This window comes from Onychostoma macrolepis, chromosome 05 (assembly GCF_012432095.1).
Source record: "Onychostoma macrolepis isolate SWU-2019 chromosome 05, ASM1243209v1, whole genome shotgun sequence".
Taxonomy (NCBI): domain Eukaryota; kingdom Metazoa; phylum Chordata; class Actinopteri; order Cypriniformes; family Cyprinidae; genus Onychostoma; species Onychostoma macrolepis.
In genome coordinates this window covers 9,654,709-9,672,185 of record NC_081159.1, presented here as the reverse complement: position 1 = coordinate 9,672,185, position 17,477 = coordinate 9,654,709, and the positions used below count along the sequence as shown (strand labels likewise).

General features: G+C 36.6%; 1 protein-coding gene across 2 annotated transcripts; it reads right to left on the bottom strand.

Moving 5' to 3' along the window:
* Window positions 1-4,437: 4,437 nt before the first annotated feature.
* arrdc3a (arrestin domain containing 3a) lies at window positions 4,438-12,688 on the bottom strand. Of its 2 annotated transcripts, none has more exons than XM_058776527.1 (8): window positions 12,168-12,688; window positions 9,708-9,789; window positions 9,464-9,611; window positions 9,245-9,347; window positions 8,361-8,617; window positions 7,316-7,478; window positions 6,911-7,053; window positions 4,438-6,809 (listed from the first exon to the last, which is right to left on the bottom strand). In XM_058776527.1, the coding sequence occupies exons 1-8, from the start codon at window positions 12,445-12,447 to the stop codon at window positions 6,741-6,743; spliced, it is 1,245 nt and encodes a 414-aa protein (XP_058632510.1). In that variant the 5' UTR covers window positions 12,448-12,688; the 3' UTR covers window positions 4,438-6,740. The 2 variants fall into 2 exon arrangements, with proteins under 2 accessions (XP_058632510.1, XP_058632511.1); XM_058776528.1 differs by lacking the exon at window positions 12,168-12,688 and adding an exon at window positions 10,328-12,072.
* Window positions 12,689-17,477: the final 4,789 nt, after the last annotated feature.

Below are 17,477 nucleotides of genomic sequence, written 5' to 3'. Positions count from 1 at the left end.
ATCCAAACAAAACAGAGCAAAATGTCCCTAAGTATTCACCCCAATATAAATGAAGACAAAAACTTTCATTTTCTGGTTGTCATACACTCATTAAGTTATAGTTTTCATATGCTCAAGCAGAACGTTAATGTTATCTTGTGCTTTAGCAAGACTCTGGCTAAAACTAGCTAACGTTAAAGTTAGTGAGTCCATGCTAACGTACAAACCTAAATAGCGGACTGTTCTCGCGTCTTGTACAGTGTAGGTCAAAAACACATAAACGGAGGTCTACATTTCAGTGCCTCTCCATATTCAACTGGTTAAATGTACATTAATTTAATCATACCCTGCGATACATGAACAGTGTTGATCCTGCATGTTGTCATCCGCGATCGTGATGACCGACCGTAATATGAGACTTCTCCCGCTTACATTGTGATCTGTAAACCCTCCTTCTGAGTTACCCACCGTATTTATTTTTAAATATTTTATAAATCCCTCCATGGAATATTTCATTCCCATTTGGTGGCCTTATGTGTCCAAAATTGTGCAAAAACATTGTGGGACAAGGTTTTCACACTGTAGCCATCATTGTAAGACAGTGAGCAACTCCGTTTGTTTGTCCGAGGGAGCAACCAGTAATAGGCTATAAGCCAGTAATAGGCTATAATATTTTTTAAACAATATATTAAACAACCCAGCCTGGTGGGTAAAAACGTTTAACCCAACCAGCTGGGTCAAAATAACCCAGCATGTGCTCTGTCCAATATTTACCCAGCGCTGGGTAGTGTGAGGAAGAAAGTCAGAAGAGAAACTGTAGGTAGTGGATCAATTAAAGTGTTTAAAAAAAAGACAATCTGTCTGTAAATAACAAAAAGTAAAATAAAAATGAATTAATGCTACACTCTAAAAAATGCTGGGTTAAATACAACCCAGTGCTTGGTAAATACTGGACAGAACACATGCTGGGTTGTTTTCAATCAACAGTTTGGTTAAATGTTTAACCCAACCTTCTGGGCAGTAACCCAACCGCTGCGTCTAAACAACTCAATCGCTGGGTTCGGCCATACTTTACCCAGTGCTGGGTTGTATTTAACCCAGCATTTTTTAGAGTGTACATTTTGATTACCTGCACTAAGCAGAATGTGTAAAAAGAGGCATTAAACGCATGATCTGTTTGCATGTGTGCCTTCACTGAAATATTAAAGAAAATAATGCTGCATATCCTGATACTAATTCAAGTAATGACTCTGCACTGAACAGTCAGGAACTTGAACCTTTGCCCCCTATAGTTGAAGTGTGGAGAAGCCCAAAGTTATGCAGTCTATCCTGGGAGTCGTAAACTCAGGGACCTCAGCTAGCTTGAGAAATCTCATACTATCAAGTTCCCTTCTTCTTATCCACAACCATGCTGCAAAACAAGATGAAGCAACTGGCCTCTGCATGTCAATAGCTCAGAGATCTCTCACAGCTGTTCCTTCACTAGTTGTGTTGTAGTTGCTTTGTTGCTATGGTTGCAGATGGGTGTGAATGTTTGGATTTTTAGGGTAGACTTTAGATTGGAAACTGAGCAGTTTTTTTATAAATTGTCTCAAATTTAGCTGTGCATTTTTGCACATTTTAGCACTATTTACATATAAATAAATAAACATCTAAAAAAAATTTTTTTTTTATTATTATTATATTTTCACACACAAAAAATGTAGTGGTAGGTTTTTTTTTTTTTTATTTGGAGTTTATCTCATTTTTGAGTTTCAGTTAATATGCATTGCAAGAGAAAACCAGTTTGCCCTATTTTGTACTAATTGTATTACTATAAATAGCAGTTGTATGTTATATATTGTGTATTTATATATTCATATATACACGCACACAATATACAAGTGTAGACAAGAAAGCAGGAAATCTAGTCTGCTCTATCAAGATAATGTTTTTGTTTTTTTCCCCCAAATGATCACGATGTGAGATGTTCAGTCATCTCAGCACTGGTAATTATAAAAAAAATCTGTTCTTTTACAAGGTACAGAACATCAGGGATGCCATAGGTGAAGGAAAACAGATAGAAAACAGCTGCAGACATTGAAACTAGATGCAGTGAGGATTAATAAAAAATAAACAGAAGATATGAGGAAATTGCGCCGGGGCCTTTTTCGCAAACCTGTGTCATAACTGTTTAAATAAAAGACCAAATGGATGATCAAAGCCGCATCTCTGATATTATGCAGAGCATATACTGCATAAAAAACCGCTAGATATTAAACATCCGAAAAACACATCCTAAAAACATATTAAAGTTACAAGCACATGACCATATCCTTCTAGAAGCTTGATCTGAATATTCTGCTTTGAGCGTGAGGCTCCTGGTAAGGAGGCAGGACAGTAGGATTTGTCAGTTATTGGAATAAGCTGAGACCTGTGTAGCGTCAGCAGGGACTAAATCAGCAGCTGCCATTGCTAGTAATCCCACCTCTCTTTTTTGTTGGGGCCCAGGGTCAGCACCGTACAAAGGGCCTGACCTGCAATAGTCAATGGAGTAGGGGCCTAGCAGAACAGAATAAAGTGCTGGGTCAAAGCTGACTCATCATAGATCCTGGAAGCAGCCCTCGACTGCCTGCAGAGAAGACAATACTGTTGTAGAGTTATGTAATACACCCGCTAGCTGTGAGGATGTACTCAGGCATTTCACATTTCAGTGCCTCATGTTATCTTGTCCTTATTTTCAGTTGGTGAAACAGCAGCCGTCAGGTTAAAAAACAAGATAAGATCTTTTAGCATGATAACCCAAAGCACACTAGCAAATCAACTATACAGTGGCTGACAGGGAGGAATATGAATGTTCTTGAGAGGCCTAATCACTGACCTGAATCCAAATTTAAACTTGAAACTCTCTGAACAACTTACCTCTAAATGTGTGTAAGGTTAGAAATATAATAATTCAAGTATATCCTATAACGAGTTAATAATACTTATTTCAAAATAAATTGAAATTAACTACAGTAATATGCATTATTTTACACAGTTCATTTAATTAGTATTTATTATAGTTAATTTGAATGTATTTATATAAATTTAGGTTAATAATAAATTAATTCATTTTCATATCTTATTTTCTTTTTTCCCCGCACTTACATATAGCAAAATTAAACCAGACCTGTGGGCTTTAAAGCAACAAAAATTCTACATTAAAAAACTCAAGTTTATTTTGATAAATGTAGATCAAGAGAAACACAGAGAGAGGTGGAGAGACCCCTCAGGCTCTGTCCTGTGCGTGCGAGTCTACATCCAAAAACCCAATCAATAAACATAACACATGAATGACGCAACTGCTAATGATTTTCTAAATATGTCACAACTGAGTTGCAAATCAATAATCAGTTTGTGGTCAAAATGAATACATAATCTCACACTTCACCTCAGGCAATGCAAATACCCATTTAAAAATGGCCATAGATTAGTAATATATGCTAAATGGTTTTATTTTATTTTATGTTTATTTTACTGTATTTTTTATTTATACTTTTGTAGCATGTACAATTCCCCAGTTTTTTTAATATGTTTTGGCCAGTTTTAACATGAACCTTCAGTTTATGTGTTAAGTTTTTTAAGCAACCCTGCTGGGTAAAGTTTATTACCTCACTTGACCCCAAGGTCACTTCTTGACTTTAGAGCCACCCGATAAGCTGAGGTCAGAAGGTTAGCCCCTCTAAACCAAGCTGGCGTCTTGAAGTCGAACAGCTTGAGGCTTCAACCTTATCTTGAAATGATCTGCATCTTAAAGCAACAAGGATGCAAAGTACTAAATGTGAAAAAGAAAACAAAATAAAAATTCTTATAGAGAATGGTCTAAATTAGAGTAAATTAAATTTATACATGATCTGAAAGCTGAATAAATAAGTTTTTTTAGGATGTGTTTTTTTTTTTGGCCGAGATTCAACTATTTGAAAATCTGGAATCTGAGGGTGCCAAAAAATAAAATAAAAATCTAAATATTGAGAAAATTGCCTTTAAAGTTGTCCAAATTAAGTATTTACCAATGCATATTACTAATCAAAAATTGAGTTTTGATATATTTACGGTAGGAAATTTACAAAATATCTTTAATGGAACATGATCTTTACTTAATATCCTAATGATTTTTAGCATAAAAGAAAAATCGATAATTTTGACCCAATGCAATGTATTTTTGGCTGTTGCTACAAATGTACCTGTGCTACTTATGACTGGATTTTTGGTCTAGGGTCACATATGCATATGGAGAAGTGGGGGCGCTGTTGTTAGTGAGGGACCAGTATTCAAGTTGTTTTGAATGTGTCCATATTTCAGGTCTTGCTGACTTTTTAAATTCTGAGTAGCAGACTGTTTGCTTTGATACACTTCTATGTATCAGCATAGTAAAGACTGATGGAATTGTTATAGTGCTTCTTTGTTATGAATAAAGCAGAAGTACAACAGAAGGTATGGTTTTTAGAGGTTTATTTATTTCCAAGGAAGAACTAAGACAAAAGTTAAAACCATTATGAACATACATTTTATTCATTATCTAATGTTCATAATGACCTCTGAAATGAAATCACAATGAAATGAGACAAAATATACCACTGAGACAAAATAAACTCAAGAAATATTGCACTTAATTTCTAAAACATACCATATTTCCACTAAAGGTGTTGCTTGACAAAGTCAAGAGTTTAGCTTTAACACTGGACTACACGGAAGGCCAAGCGTTAGACTATAGTATTGACCAACCACAAAAAGAAGCACTTTTCTCTTTGTGTTTAAGCTTATTCTTTCATTAGTGGCCAATTTTGGTTCAATTTTAAACTATAAAACACAACAGAGAAGCAGATCATTCTCTTCTTATAATCATCTCTTCAGGCCTGAAATGGGTCATCCATTTCTCTGAGGTGTGCTACAGCTATTGTTCCCATAATAATCGAGACAAGAGGATCTGTATAATGGTCGTTTGTCTGAAAAACAAACACTGAATGCCCAACAGTAATCATCAGAACTCATAACTGAAAAAACAAATCCAAAACCCATTCAACTCAAAAGTGGCATGATCAACGCACGCTTTGAAGGACTTTTTGTTTTTCCCTTTTTGTCCTTTTGAACTAAACCGTAATCTCTAGGACTGAAAGAAAACAGGATGATGATTATTAAGGATAACATAAATGATACAGCATGTTAAAATCAGTTCATCAAGGCCACTGTGTTTGCTGCCGAATCATGAACCCCTCACATTACAGATGAACATATAACACACTGTGTATGCAGACATGAGTAATTCTATAAATTCAAACTCTACTTTAACTATCTACATTGGTAATTGTTCAAATTGTTTCTCCAGACCTCAACCAGACATGAGCAGTTTTATTTCAGTAAAAAAAGTGCTTAATTAAGGCCAAGCATGATCGGAGCCTAAACTACTTCTGTAGTTGAATGAGTTTTAAAAACAAATGTACAACTCATTTCAACTGGATTCGGATGTCTCCGGATAGGACCCGGAGTCCTTGTTTTGCTTCCCAGCTTGGCTTTTCAAGCATTTGTGCCATCCTTTGGGTCACATCTGGCTTCACCGATCTGAAGAAACATTGTGGCTGCTGATGCAGCAGGACAAAAAGGGAATGTCATTTAAAGTCTTTGAAAGCTGCCTTGCATCTTTGTGCATATCTCCTCTCTTTATTGAATCTGTTTTTCAAAATTGAATCTGAAATTCCTTCTATATTCTCCTACCTTGAATTGAAACAGTGCAATCAAAACGTAATCTACACCATTTTTGTTTTCATCATTTGGCAAGTGAGAAGATCACCTGAGACTGAGTGCTTTTTTCAAGCAGTGCAATCTTGAAGCCTGCACTGCTACACACTACAAACAGAAAGGCAACAAACTCTTCAGGCTGCCTGCCTGGACCCCACCCTGTTTTATCTCTCTGCTCCCATCACGCACATGCGCGGCAAGAGCTGGACTGTTGCTCCTTGATCAAACAACATGTGCAACACATTTAACACCAAGCAAACCACGTTTGGCTTAAAGGCATTCTACATTTAGAACTGAAAATAAAGTCCATGTGAGCAGGAGAAAATAAAACAAAAGCCACACTCGGGTTACAAGTTGGCGAGGCAACGTCGCAAGAGTGTCAAGACAGCATGTTACCAAGAGCAGATTATCGACCGAGGAAACACAATCAATGAACACAACAGACCTTAAAAGAACTTGAACAAGATCAGTGCATTAAGTCAGTCCGTTCAATCTGTTATTCCTCAGAATCTTCTCTGCATTGTTTGTGGCTCATGCAAGAGCCTGCAATCGCATAGTCTAAACGGCTAAAACTGAAATAGAACAATCATTGATTTTAAAACGCAAGCAAGAAAAACTAACTTGTGCAAAAAAATCTAAATCAAAAATCGCGTTTCTCTCAGCTGTACTTGAATGGCTGTGGTCGTAGTGTTTTCTTGCATTTCTCTTCAGATCTCGGACAAGGTCTGCGTGTTCTTTGTCAACCTTTACCGAAAAGCATGAGAAAAATGACTACTTTGACAAAGCTCTGCAGGCTAAGTCCGACGGGGCGTGTCCCATCACGGGGGCCGAATATCTGGGTCGGGTAATTTGCCAATGACTCCTGCGCCCTTACTTCTGGTTTTCCCATAGAGGGTTGTTTTCTCTCGGTGGTGACAGCAAAGCGACCAATCGCTGTCATCGGGAGATAAACAAAAGTGAAAGCTGCTAAAGCCCAATCGCTTTGGACTCATGCCATGCATTTCTCAGCGTGACGGGCAGGTGTCGAGTCTGTGCTCCGCAGTTGATGTGGCTTGATCTGGATGTGGATCAATCTGATGGAGAGGGGAAGAGAGAAACAGCTGCCGTGAGTGGAATGCATTTAAACATGGCTGAAAGCTTCACACCATCCACCAAAACTAAACTAAAAGCTTACTTCGGAGTAGGGTGGAGGGGGTCGGAAGCGGAACTCCTGGATATAAGCAAATAGCGGGCCATCAAAGTTCTCCCGCCCTGATGACACTTCCAGACAGCTCTGCCGCTGTTCTTCTGTGACCACCTCTGCATAGGATGGAGGAGCTGCATACAGCAAAAGCAAATGTTAATATCGTTACCATGCCAAAAACATGGTTTCATCTTTGCACACAATGTGATCTACATGTCCTCTTTTGGTGTCTTATTCAAAGAAACGTTAAGCAACAAGTTAGAAGACTTCTACAGACTTTCCTTTCTGTGTAATCTAAAAAAGTCAGATTCAAATCACATTACTTGCATCTTCATATATTGCAAACATCCCTTAAAACAATTGGTACTAATTGACAACGTAGGAGACGTTCCTTACCTTCAGGCCTCTCAGGGAGGGCCAAGCCTAACCAGCTCATGGTCATGCTGCATTGGCTGCTCACAGAAGATGTACGGCTACCGAAGGGGTGGAGAGGGATGGTGCCAATCACCAGGGGCAGGTTTAAAGACAGGTTCATGGCTCCTGGGATGTCTACATACACCTGATAATAAAAAATATTGGGATATAAAATTATTCATTTCACAAAAAGTGCACCTTTGTAAAAACCGTTCCACCATTTCCAGAACCAAATGCTCATTCAGATCCCCAAAGCAAAGAAACGGTTCTAATATACAACCACAGTGTGCTGTCCTAACCTTTACCTCAATGCCAAAATCTCAGTTGGCCAGGTAGTAATTCATCTTTTCTTAACCATTAAAATATTTGTGTCCAGGATGCTGCGAGCTTAGAGACTGTAGTGTACTGTATCTGATTTTCAGAGTGCTAGACATGAATAGTGCTCATAAACAGCTGTTGAAATAGTATTCTCAGTTATAACGGAGTAGAGATTTGGACCATGAAACAGTATTTAATAGGTCACAATTTATTAAGTGGATTCGTTTATTTGAGAATACAAGGAGCCTGCTTAAAACAAGTAGGGATGACCCATTCATTGTGCCAGAGTATTTTCAATCACACAAAAAGGCAAGAAATAACATTATTTATGTATTCACACTCACAGCATATCAAAAATGTTTCCTTAAATCCGAGTCAATTAAAATAGTAAACTTAGATCCTGGCCTTAGACTCAATGGCCTGAATTTCATCAGATATTTTAGGTTGATCTTCTTATCAGTATGTGCTGGAGAGAACTTGACATAATCTTATTATCATTCATAGTGCTGTATGTGTGGAAGTGCAAGAGGGGCTGTCAAGGAAATGATCCTTCAGCTGCTTGAAATCGACATGGAAAGCACTCAAATTACACCATTATTTGCATTTTTAAGCTACTGAGATGACCAGCACTTGTGGAGATGATCGGTAAACTTATGTGCGCCTCATAAGACTTCAAAATCAATACAAACTGTAAAAGCTTACAACTTACCATGAGTGAGTATTCCACTCTAATGATACTGCAGTCAAGGATGGAGGGAGATACAGGGGGAATCTTCAGCATCTTTCCATTCCATGTCTCCGTCTTGCCAGAAGAAAGAGACTCCCCTCGGATGTTGGCCACCAACTGCTTGATCTCCTTCATCTTCCCTTTGGCAAAGAAGGTCTGTGTTTGGTAAATGGCGGCCTTTGGCACAACCATACGCGAGGAGCAGTTTTCAATTTCAGCAAAGATTTGAATGGACTCCCCTGTGTGAAGACATTATATATTGTTAATGGTACAAAATTGTATCAAGGGGTACCATGTAGGGCTGCAACAACTAACTTGATTAAAATTATAATAATCGATAATTAAAACAAATCTGAATTGAACTTTACAGTAGCAAAAAATGCATTTCTATGGAGCAAATCTGGAATACAGTGCAGGACAGAGATAAGCTGTTGCGGCAAAAGTGTACAACCCAAGCTGTCCAAAACATGAGAATGCATCATTTTAAAGGGATGTTTTCTCAGTTTATTCACCTTTGTGTTGTTTCAAACCTGTATGAATTTATTTCTTCTGTTAAACACAAAAGAAGATCATTTGTTCAACAGAAGAAAGAAACTCATGTAGGTTTGGAACAAACTGAGGGTGAGTAATGATGACAGAATTTTTATTTCTGGGTGAACTATGCCCTTAAGAGCTTCAAACAAGTTTATAGTTTAATGTGGCTTTCCCTGTCACACTTTTTTCCATCGGATTAATCAAAAAAAAAAAAAAAAAAAATTCAACAGGTTCATCGATTATCAAACCAATCATTAGTTGCAGCCCTAGTATAATGTAAAAGTACAGTGGGGTCCAAATGTATAGTGAAAATGTTAACTGACAAGATTTACCTGGAGTATAACCCTTCCGTTCAATTTTGGCACTTAAGGAGATTGGACCTGAGGTGCAAAACCAGCAGCATAGCGTCTTTTCTTTAGTTCCTGCCTGGGGAGACTGTGCAAAGCAGAATAACAACACTTTAAAATGCAAGATCCTTGACTGGTGATTCTTCAACACCGCATTGATGAATCAGTGATAAATCAAGGGATACGAATGATGCAAACACTCACCAGCAGGAGAGGAGTGTTGATGTCAATGTGTTCAAAGACAGTGAACTCTTTCTTGGTCTTCATGGGCAGAAGCCACGGCCTGTGCAGCTCAGCCTTCACCCAATAGCGCACACTGCCATGCTTTCCTTCGAACGAGGTAGCCAGAGGTCTGCATGTCCGTGACACAGAGAACATTTGAATAAGAATTACAATATACATTTCAAGTGAATAATTTTATTTGGGGCCATATCTGACCGACACTCACGTTTGTGGAAGCTCAAAGCTGAATGCATACTCATGTCTTCCTGAATGAATAGTGGTGAGTCCCTCCTCAGAGTTATCATCATCTGAAACAGAAGAGAATAATATTCCAAATATACCTTACCTGCCAAAGCATTGATCATCTTCTTGTTTATTACTTTATCTAATTTATTCAAACACATACACTTCTGCTAAATTCATAAATGTAAACATTTTGATAAAACAAGTTGATTGATTCTCATACACCCCAGCAAATTATGATATGCATCAATATTATGTTGTACCCATGAATTATGAGTGTTTCATCACAAGTATAATGATTGCACTTTATGCACAGGTGTATTCAGCTTCAGTATTAATTCTGAATGGGAGAGAGAACTACTCATAAGGTCCACTGCAGTTCGCGTGAAACCTAAGGTAAATGTGAAACGAAATTCCAATGTTAAATAATTTGTTTGTGTAACACTAAAAAAACACCGGCGGCTTTCGTTTTGCCAGCTAAGCACTCAGCTTAGCGGAGCCATGGTAAACAAGCACGGAGCTGCCAATCAAGGGCAGACTCCAGCAAGAGAAGACCGGCCTAAACCGGAGCCGGCTGCTTCCGCGTGCCGGCGCGCTCATTACCTATTCAGTGTGCGGCAGGCAGCCTCCCATTGAATCAACGCGTGTGCTGCGGCGTGGACCTCAAGAGTATTCTCCCATTCAGCAAAACACGTGAGAGAAATATACCAAAAAACACACACCAGTAATCAAAAACGACAGAAAACCGACCAGTTTCAATAACAAATCGACTTTTATTGTAACCAATCACTCATACAGAAGCAGCAAAGACAATTAGATATGACTTAGATTAGATTTTTACATGGGAATTAATTTTTTTTTTTTTAATTACAACATGCATGGAACTAACAAGGTCATAACATGCACTATTTGATTTGTATACAAAGAGTTTCAACATTAGGCAAATATTGACTAGATTTTCTGTACTAGAAGCCACCTCAGGCTAACTAAAACTTCTCAAAAAAAAAAAAAAAAGAAAAAAGCGAATGAATGTAAAAGTTATTATACAATTCGGATGTATTAATGTAACCACTGGGTTAAGCAACCTTTCACACTTGTAATTTTTAACCCTGTGTTTTCAAGCTAACGTTACAGTGTGGAACGATGCGGTGGTGGTAGAACGTTACAGCAAGTTGTTTGGCAACAGACGACCAATAAACTGCCTCGGTTGCTTAGCTCATTAAATATTCATGAGCTCCGTGCAGTTACAGAAACTGTGGAACGCGCTGTACGAGAAAATTAAAAATGTCAAACAACTAACTGCGTTAACTGGAGTGAAAATATACAGTTGTTTATTTATTTATTTATTGCTTTTGTGCGTTAAAAAGTGACTTAAACAGTCAGAGCGGATAAACAAATTATGGAAACTTCTACAGAAGGACCAGCAGTTATCAAAACAGCTCGTGAGACATTTTCGTCATAAACATGCAAACGAGGGTTTATAAATGTACAGTACGAAACGAGATAACCCACGAATATATTTACTCAATTTTAGAAAGGCCATGAGTGAACAATTTCAAGTGTGATGAGTTCAACAGTCTATGCAAACAAACAAACAAAAAACAAAGAGGTTGTCAGTCAGCCTTAACAACTGAATATTGGACCACTGAATGCATTTAAATTTAGCTAAAGTATGTACATAGGTTGCATACTACAGCCATGGTGCAAAGTTGCTGCTGTTTTTCTCACTTTCCGCAAAAGCATGATGTCATAGAAGACACGTTGACGCCTCCACCAATCAGAGACAAGAACGGCTAGACACTGCATCAAAACAGGATTGAACCGCTTCGAACAATGGGTGGAAACTTAAGACATTATGCCGAAAGATCTGTCATTACTGTTTTTAATACGTGATCTTACATAGAATTCATGGACGTAGTTTTTCCGAAATAAATATATAGATTGAACACCGAAACGAATCTTGATTTTAATAAGGCTGTAGCATGAGATGAGCAAACAGTGTGGTCACCATTCATTCAAGCTACTTCACTGACACCTGAGATAATCCTGAAGTATATTCTGAATAGAAAAAAATGTGCCGAATATCAGGCATTTAGGTGATTTAAACGGGATAGTGAAAATGCGGCATCCACGTCTACTGACAATTCATTATTTCGAATGAATGATGAGTCTGTCATGTATTGTTCCATGTGTATAGTGTATTTTTGGGTTTGACTAAGCCAATCGATTTTAACAAATTAATACATAAATACAAAAGAACAAAAAGGGAAGTAAATATATATGCATGCACACAATAGTGTCTACAGGTCCACCGGTCAACAAGTACTGTGCAGCATCCAAAGTATGTCATGTCATCCTGGACCACTGAGCATCCCACCAGTACATTCAACTGCTCTTTTCTCAACAAATCTACACTGAGAGCATGTTTGATCTGTATGCTTACCTCTTTCATGGCCAATAAGGATGTCTCTATGATTCAGATATTCCACTTCTTCTGTGTAATTTTGAGTGTAGGCAGTGTTGGATCCAGCATTTCGTGATTCTGTCCAACGAACTTTTGCGAATCCTTTTGCATTTATTTTAAGTGACTTCACACGAATTTCCCCGGTGACTTCAATAATAACTCTTCCTGAGACGGAGTCCCCGCTGGAGAAAACAGGGACATTGCTGTCATTTAGACAGTCGTAGCTTATAATGAAGCTCTTCACCTTTCCTAGCACCATGGTGGCAAGAAAATAAAATGTACAAAGTTCTGTAGACAAAACAAAACCACAAGGCAAAGTCTATGAAAATAATCTCTTATGAAAAAAAGCGAGAGTTAACACTGGGTAGTGTCATTGAGATGCGAGAGCTGAATAACAGCAAAAGATGCTGTTATCGCGTCTCGGCGAAGGCTTGATGGTCTGCAATGAAAGACAGCGAAATTTCGCCACCGGCTCACTTTAAGCGCTGCTCTTGTGAAAAACAAGTTAGTGCGCATGCGCACGGCTGCTATCCGTCCCCCTTCTTCCGCTTTTTGTGCAGTTCTTTGACCGGGACCCAGGAGAGAAATAACAGAGAACAGCTGAGCAGTGTATTAAAAGAATACGTGGAAGTCTAGACATTTTTTTATTTATTCACACGTTTAGGTAAAGCCCCACATTAATATTTGAACAGTTTGGTTATAGAGTAATGTTATAGATTATTAAGTCAATTTGGGCTCTGGTTACTCAGTGGATGTGCACAACAGGAACAAAATATAGGTTAGACCATATATTGCATTGCCCCCCAAAAAAAACCCCAAATTAGCGCTCAAACAAAACAACTGATTTTAGTCGAAATATTGTTTTACCGTTTCTTTATTCTTAATTTCATAACTTTTTTCTATATTTCATAATTCCTGTTTAAATGGGTTTGTGTTGAACGTTATATTCAATAGTATATGCAGCTTCAGTAGCACCTTTGGTGGCACAAAGATCAGTATTACGCTATAGAGGATTTTCGTAGTTTCACTTGCACATTTATCTGCTATAGATCTACTGTACTGGTTCAGTTATGAAAATTGATATGCGCCTCCCAGCGGCTACACAAACTCTGTGCGTCCCTATGTGTGGTTTAGTCGCACGTGTGTGAACGAGTTACGCTGGTTTCTGCTGCCCCCTAGGGGTTTGTTGGAGAACAGTAACATAAAAATTGAATTTTGTGTGCAGTGGAGATCAAATTCTCCTTTGAATTTACCTAAAGCGAAACAAACACATACCCTTCTAGTAAAATGTAAGACGTTTTGGGTTTTGATATTAAGATGTTTGAGAGTTTCGAGTTTATTTTAAAACTTGGACTTAACATGTGAGACAAAGATTTAAACAGGGGGTTAAGGTATTTGGTGTCTGGTGATTTGTGATGTAGTAGTTTCTCTTGGGATTATTTGTGAGAATTGTAATCCATTACTGTAGCACAGTGGAGCAATCCTCTTTTATTTTCATTCATATTTGTTAAGACTTGTTGGGTCAATATCACTAAAAAGTGCCTTTGAGACTTCACAATTTCCAAAATAAAAATATGAGATTTTCTATTAAACTTAATATTTGTTGTATTAAGGAGACTGTAGGCTGTTAGAAATGCATATTGGTCAAGCTCCAGCACTTTTTATAAAATAACTGCAAGCAGACAATTTTCGAGTAAACCACAAAATATGTCCACCTGTCATGGACAAATTCAAAGTAGAGTATATACATTTTCATTACATAGTGATTATAAAATGTAGATTTTCAGAAAGATATTTTGTCCCTTTCTCAACAATAAATTTTACTTAGTGGGAAAAGTCTTTTGAAAAATTGAAATTACTGCAACATATCTGCATCCCTATAAAATATGCAAAAGTTGCACTTTCTTTTCTAAATAAAATCAAACGACAAAGATATCCGGTCAAACTTTCAGTGAATACTAACTGGCCCTCATTTCTTTATAAAGAAATCCCACAAAAGGTTGTGCTAACTTGTTTAAATAATTTGTTAATTTTCATAAAAGATGAAGATGACAGGGTGGACAACAAGATGACAGGGTGGACAAATGCATTAATGGATGAAGAGAATATCAGATAAACAACAGGAACAACAAGAAACCCTTAAATAATATAAAGAATGATTTCAGAAATATATATCCTACACTGCAATTGTAAATTGATTTAAAAGGGCATTTTTACATTTATAAGGCTATTTTTTTCTCACCTTATTAGATGTATGCATCATATTTTGTCAAATTCTTACATTTGAATCAATAATTTAAATTAGAATAGTAAGACACTATGGGGCTGTTCCAAATCAAATGAAATCATTATATATATATATATATATATATATATATATACACATATATATATTAGTGCTGTCAAATGATTAATCGCGATTAAAATGTAATCCAAAATAAAAGTTTTTGTTTACATAATGTATGTATGTGTACTGTGTATATTTATTATGTATATATAAATACACACATGCATGTATATATTTCAGAAAAATATGTTATGTTTATATATTATATTTATAATATAAATTATATGAATATAAAAATAGACATGTAAATACATGTAAATATTTTCAAAATATATACTGTATGTGTGTGTATTTATATATAAATAATAAATATACACAGAACACACATATTTTATGCAAACAAAAACCTTTATTTTGGATGTGATTAATCAAGATTAATCATTTGACAGCACTAATATATATATATATATAAATATATATATATATATATTTATAATATTAATTTACACAGACTGTATACACAGCACTTAGAATTGCATAAATAGTGCTATGAGATTAATGGGTTTTAAATGGGTATTAATGGTTTTAAAAATTTAATATTAAATTATGAAAGTAATAAAAAATGAAATGATACTCTAAATATGAAACTAAAGCCACTCACTACATTTGTTAAAAACACGGATTCATTCAGTAACGAAACAACAGTTTCACTGTGGATTTTTTTGAACTATTTTCTTTGGAGAAATAGAACAAAAACAGACAATATTGACAGTATTGTGTTTAAAATGTAACTATGGTTTTTTGTTGTTGTTGTTTATTGAACTGTTGTATAAAGTCAAATTTGCAATCGAGCAGATATTCAGGAAAATGGCACTTTTGCTTTGGGCATTTTTTGCCCACTTATATTGAATTTTAGGTACATTCTAACTGTATTCTAATAGGCTACATCACAGTGAGTCATTGCCTTCCATCATGTTCATCACTACGCAACTGCATGCAATGTAAAATAGCATACAGTTCTGGGCTGGGGTGCATTAAATGCATTTATCAATTCAACCTTTTTTTCCCCATAATTAATCACACCAATTTAACGTGTTAAATTAATAGCCCTTGTTAAAACATTATCAGAATTTGGCAAAAACTATGCACATGTCCCCCCTGTCATGTACCATGTCCACCCCGTCATGACAGGGTGGACATTTTTGGATAAAGTTAGCATTTAATAAACACATGGTGTACCTTCAGTCAGAAAATTGGTTCATTGTTGAAGCTGAATGTGTACTGCTTAAAATATATATTTTGAATTTCTGAAAAACGTTTATGTAAATTGATATTTTACTATGACAGGGTGGACATGTTAAGCTTGGCAACATGCAGCTACAAACACAATATGATGAAAATGAGGAAATATAAGTGTAGATACTTCGTGTACTTGCATCAGATGTTTTAACCTCCACTGAAGAAAGGCAAAATGAGGGTGGAGATTTCACTGAGTAGATCAGAGGGTTTCTTAAAGGGGCATTTACAACATCATGACAGGGTGGACAGCAATGTCAGGGACACATGCAAAATGCTTAATATTATTATGAAAATAGAATATAAATGAACAATCTGACTTGTTTTATATAACAACTAGATGAGGGCAATAAGAACATTTTAAAATTATTTAAATATTGTGTTATTTAACCACTTTTTTCACTCATTGAAGTTAGCTGAGCTGCGTGAGGGACATGCCAAAATCACATACATCCAATCAAAGAAAATTGTATAAAATGAGAAAAAATTAATTTCAAGAGACTGTAGTTGTAGTTATATGTGTGCAAATGTTTGGTCATTTATTATATAATTTCAGAATTTCATTATATTGTATTATGTTCATGATAACTGAATGATTCTGATGAAGACACCAAAGGCACTTTATCGTGATATTGACCCTGTTACAGTCTTAAGTACTTGAAAATAATGATCATAACTTTGGTAAAGAATCTCATTCAAACAGTGGTTCTCATTGACACAGCACATGTTTGGCTGGTGAAGGAGACTAATAAGGCACTTTAGGAGAGGATTCTTTAGTGCTTTGGATCATAAACTGGTGCAGATGGAAACGGATGGAAGCCAGGTTGGATGGCATGTGGATTTAGATAGACATGCCAAATCCATGCCAAACACTGGGTCATAAAGTCCTGCAGGTGGAGGAGGTAGTTCACCGGGATAAGGCACAAAGTTAGGCTGAGGTGGTGGATATGGCTGGAATCCTCCAGGTGGGCCTTGCCAGGGAGGACACTTGATCAGCTGGAAGTATAACCACAGGAAATCTGACTTCTGGATCTGATGCAAAAGACACATCCAGATACACATGAAACACAGTGTATGGAATAGTTCAAGTGTTTTTGATAATTTTGGGTATTACTTAAAAAAAATTACGACAATAAGGAAAACTAAATAGCACCATGAGTTCATACTGCACTTTTAGAATTCTAAAGTTTTCGATGGCGACAGTCAGGTCACGTGGAAGCTTCATGATAACTAATGAATTTCGACTTTTCTCCAGATAGGATGCGAGTCTCTTTGATTGTGTATGTTAATCCTCTTTTAGTTCAGCGATGAACGTCTGTTGCTGCTTGAGGCTGTATTTTAGCTTGACGTCACGAGATGAAGAGTTGTCAATGTCGACAAAAACTCTGATTGTTTCACCTGCATCGATAATAAGAAAATAGAGAAAACATACATCAATAATAAAACTGCTGCTTTGACATTGCAGGCTAGTGTCTTCAGTTTAGGCGCTTGAGAGCTACACATGATGACATCACCTTGCGTATAGCCAGTTTTGTCTGTTGTTACAGTCAGCAAATATTTAATAATATGCAAACAATATGACTGGCCCTTTTTTATTTATTTATTTTAGAGGATGGTGATGATTTGGTGGGTAAGTTTTGCTTTTAATATTATACTGATAAGAAATTTGTTCTGTACATTGAGTCTATAGGGTGTTAATCACATAT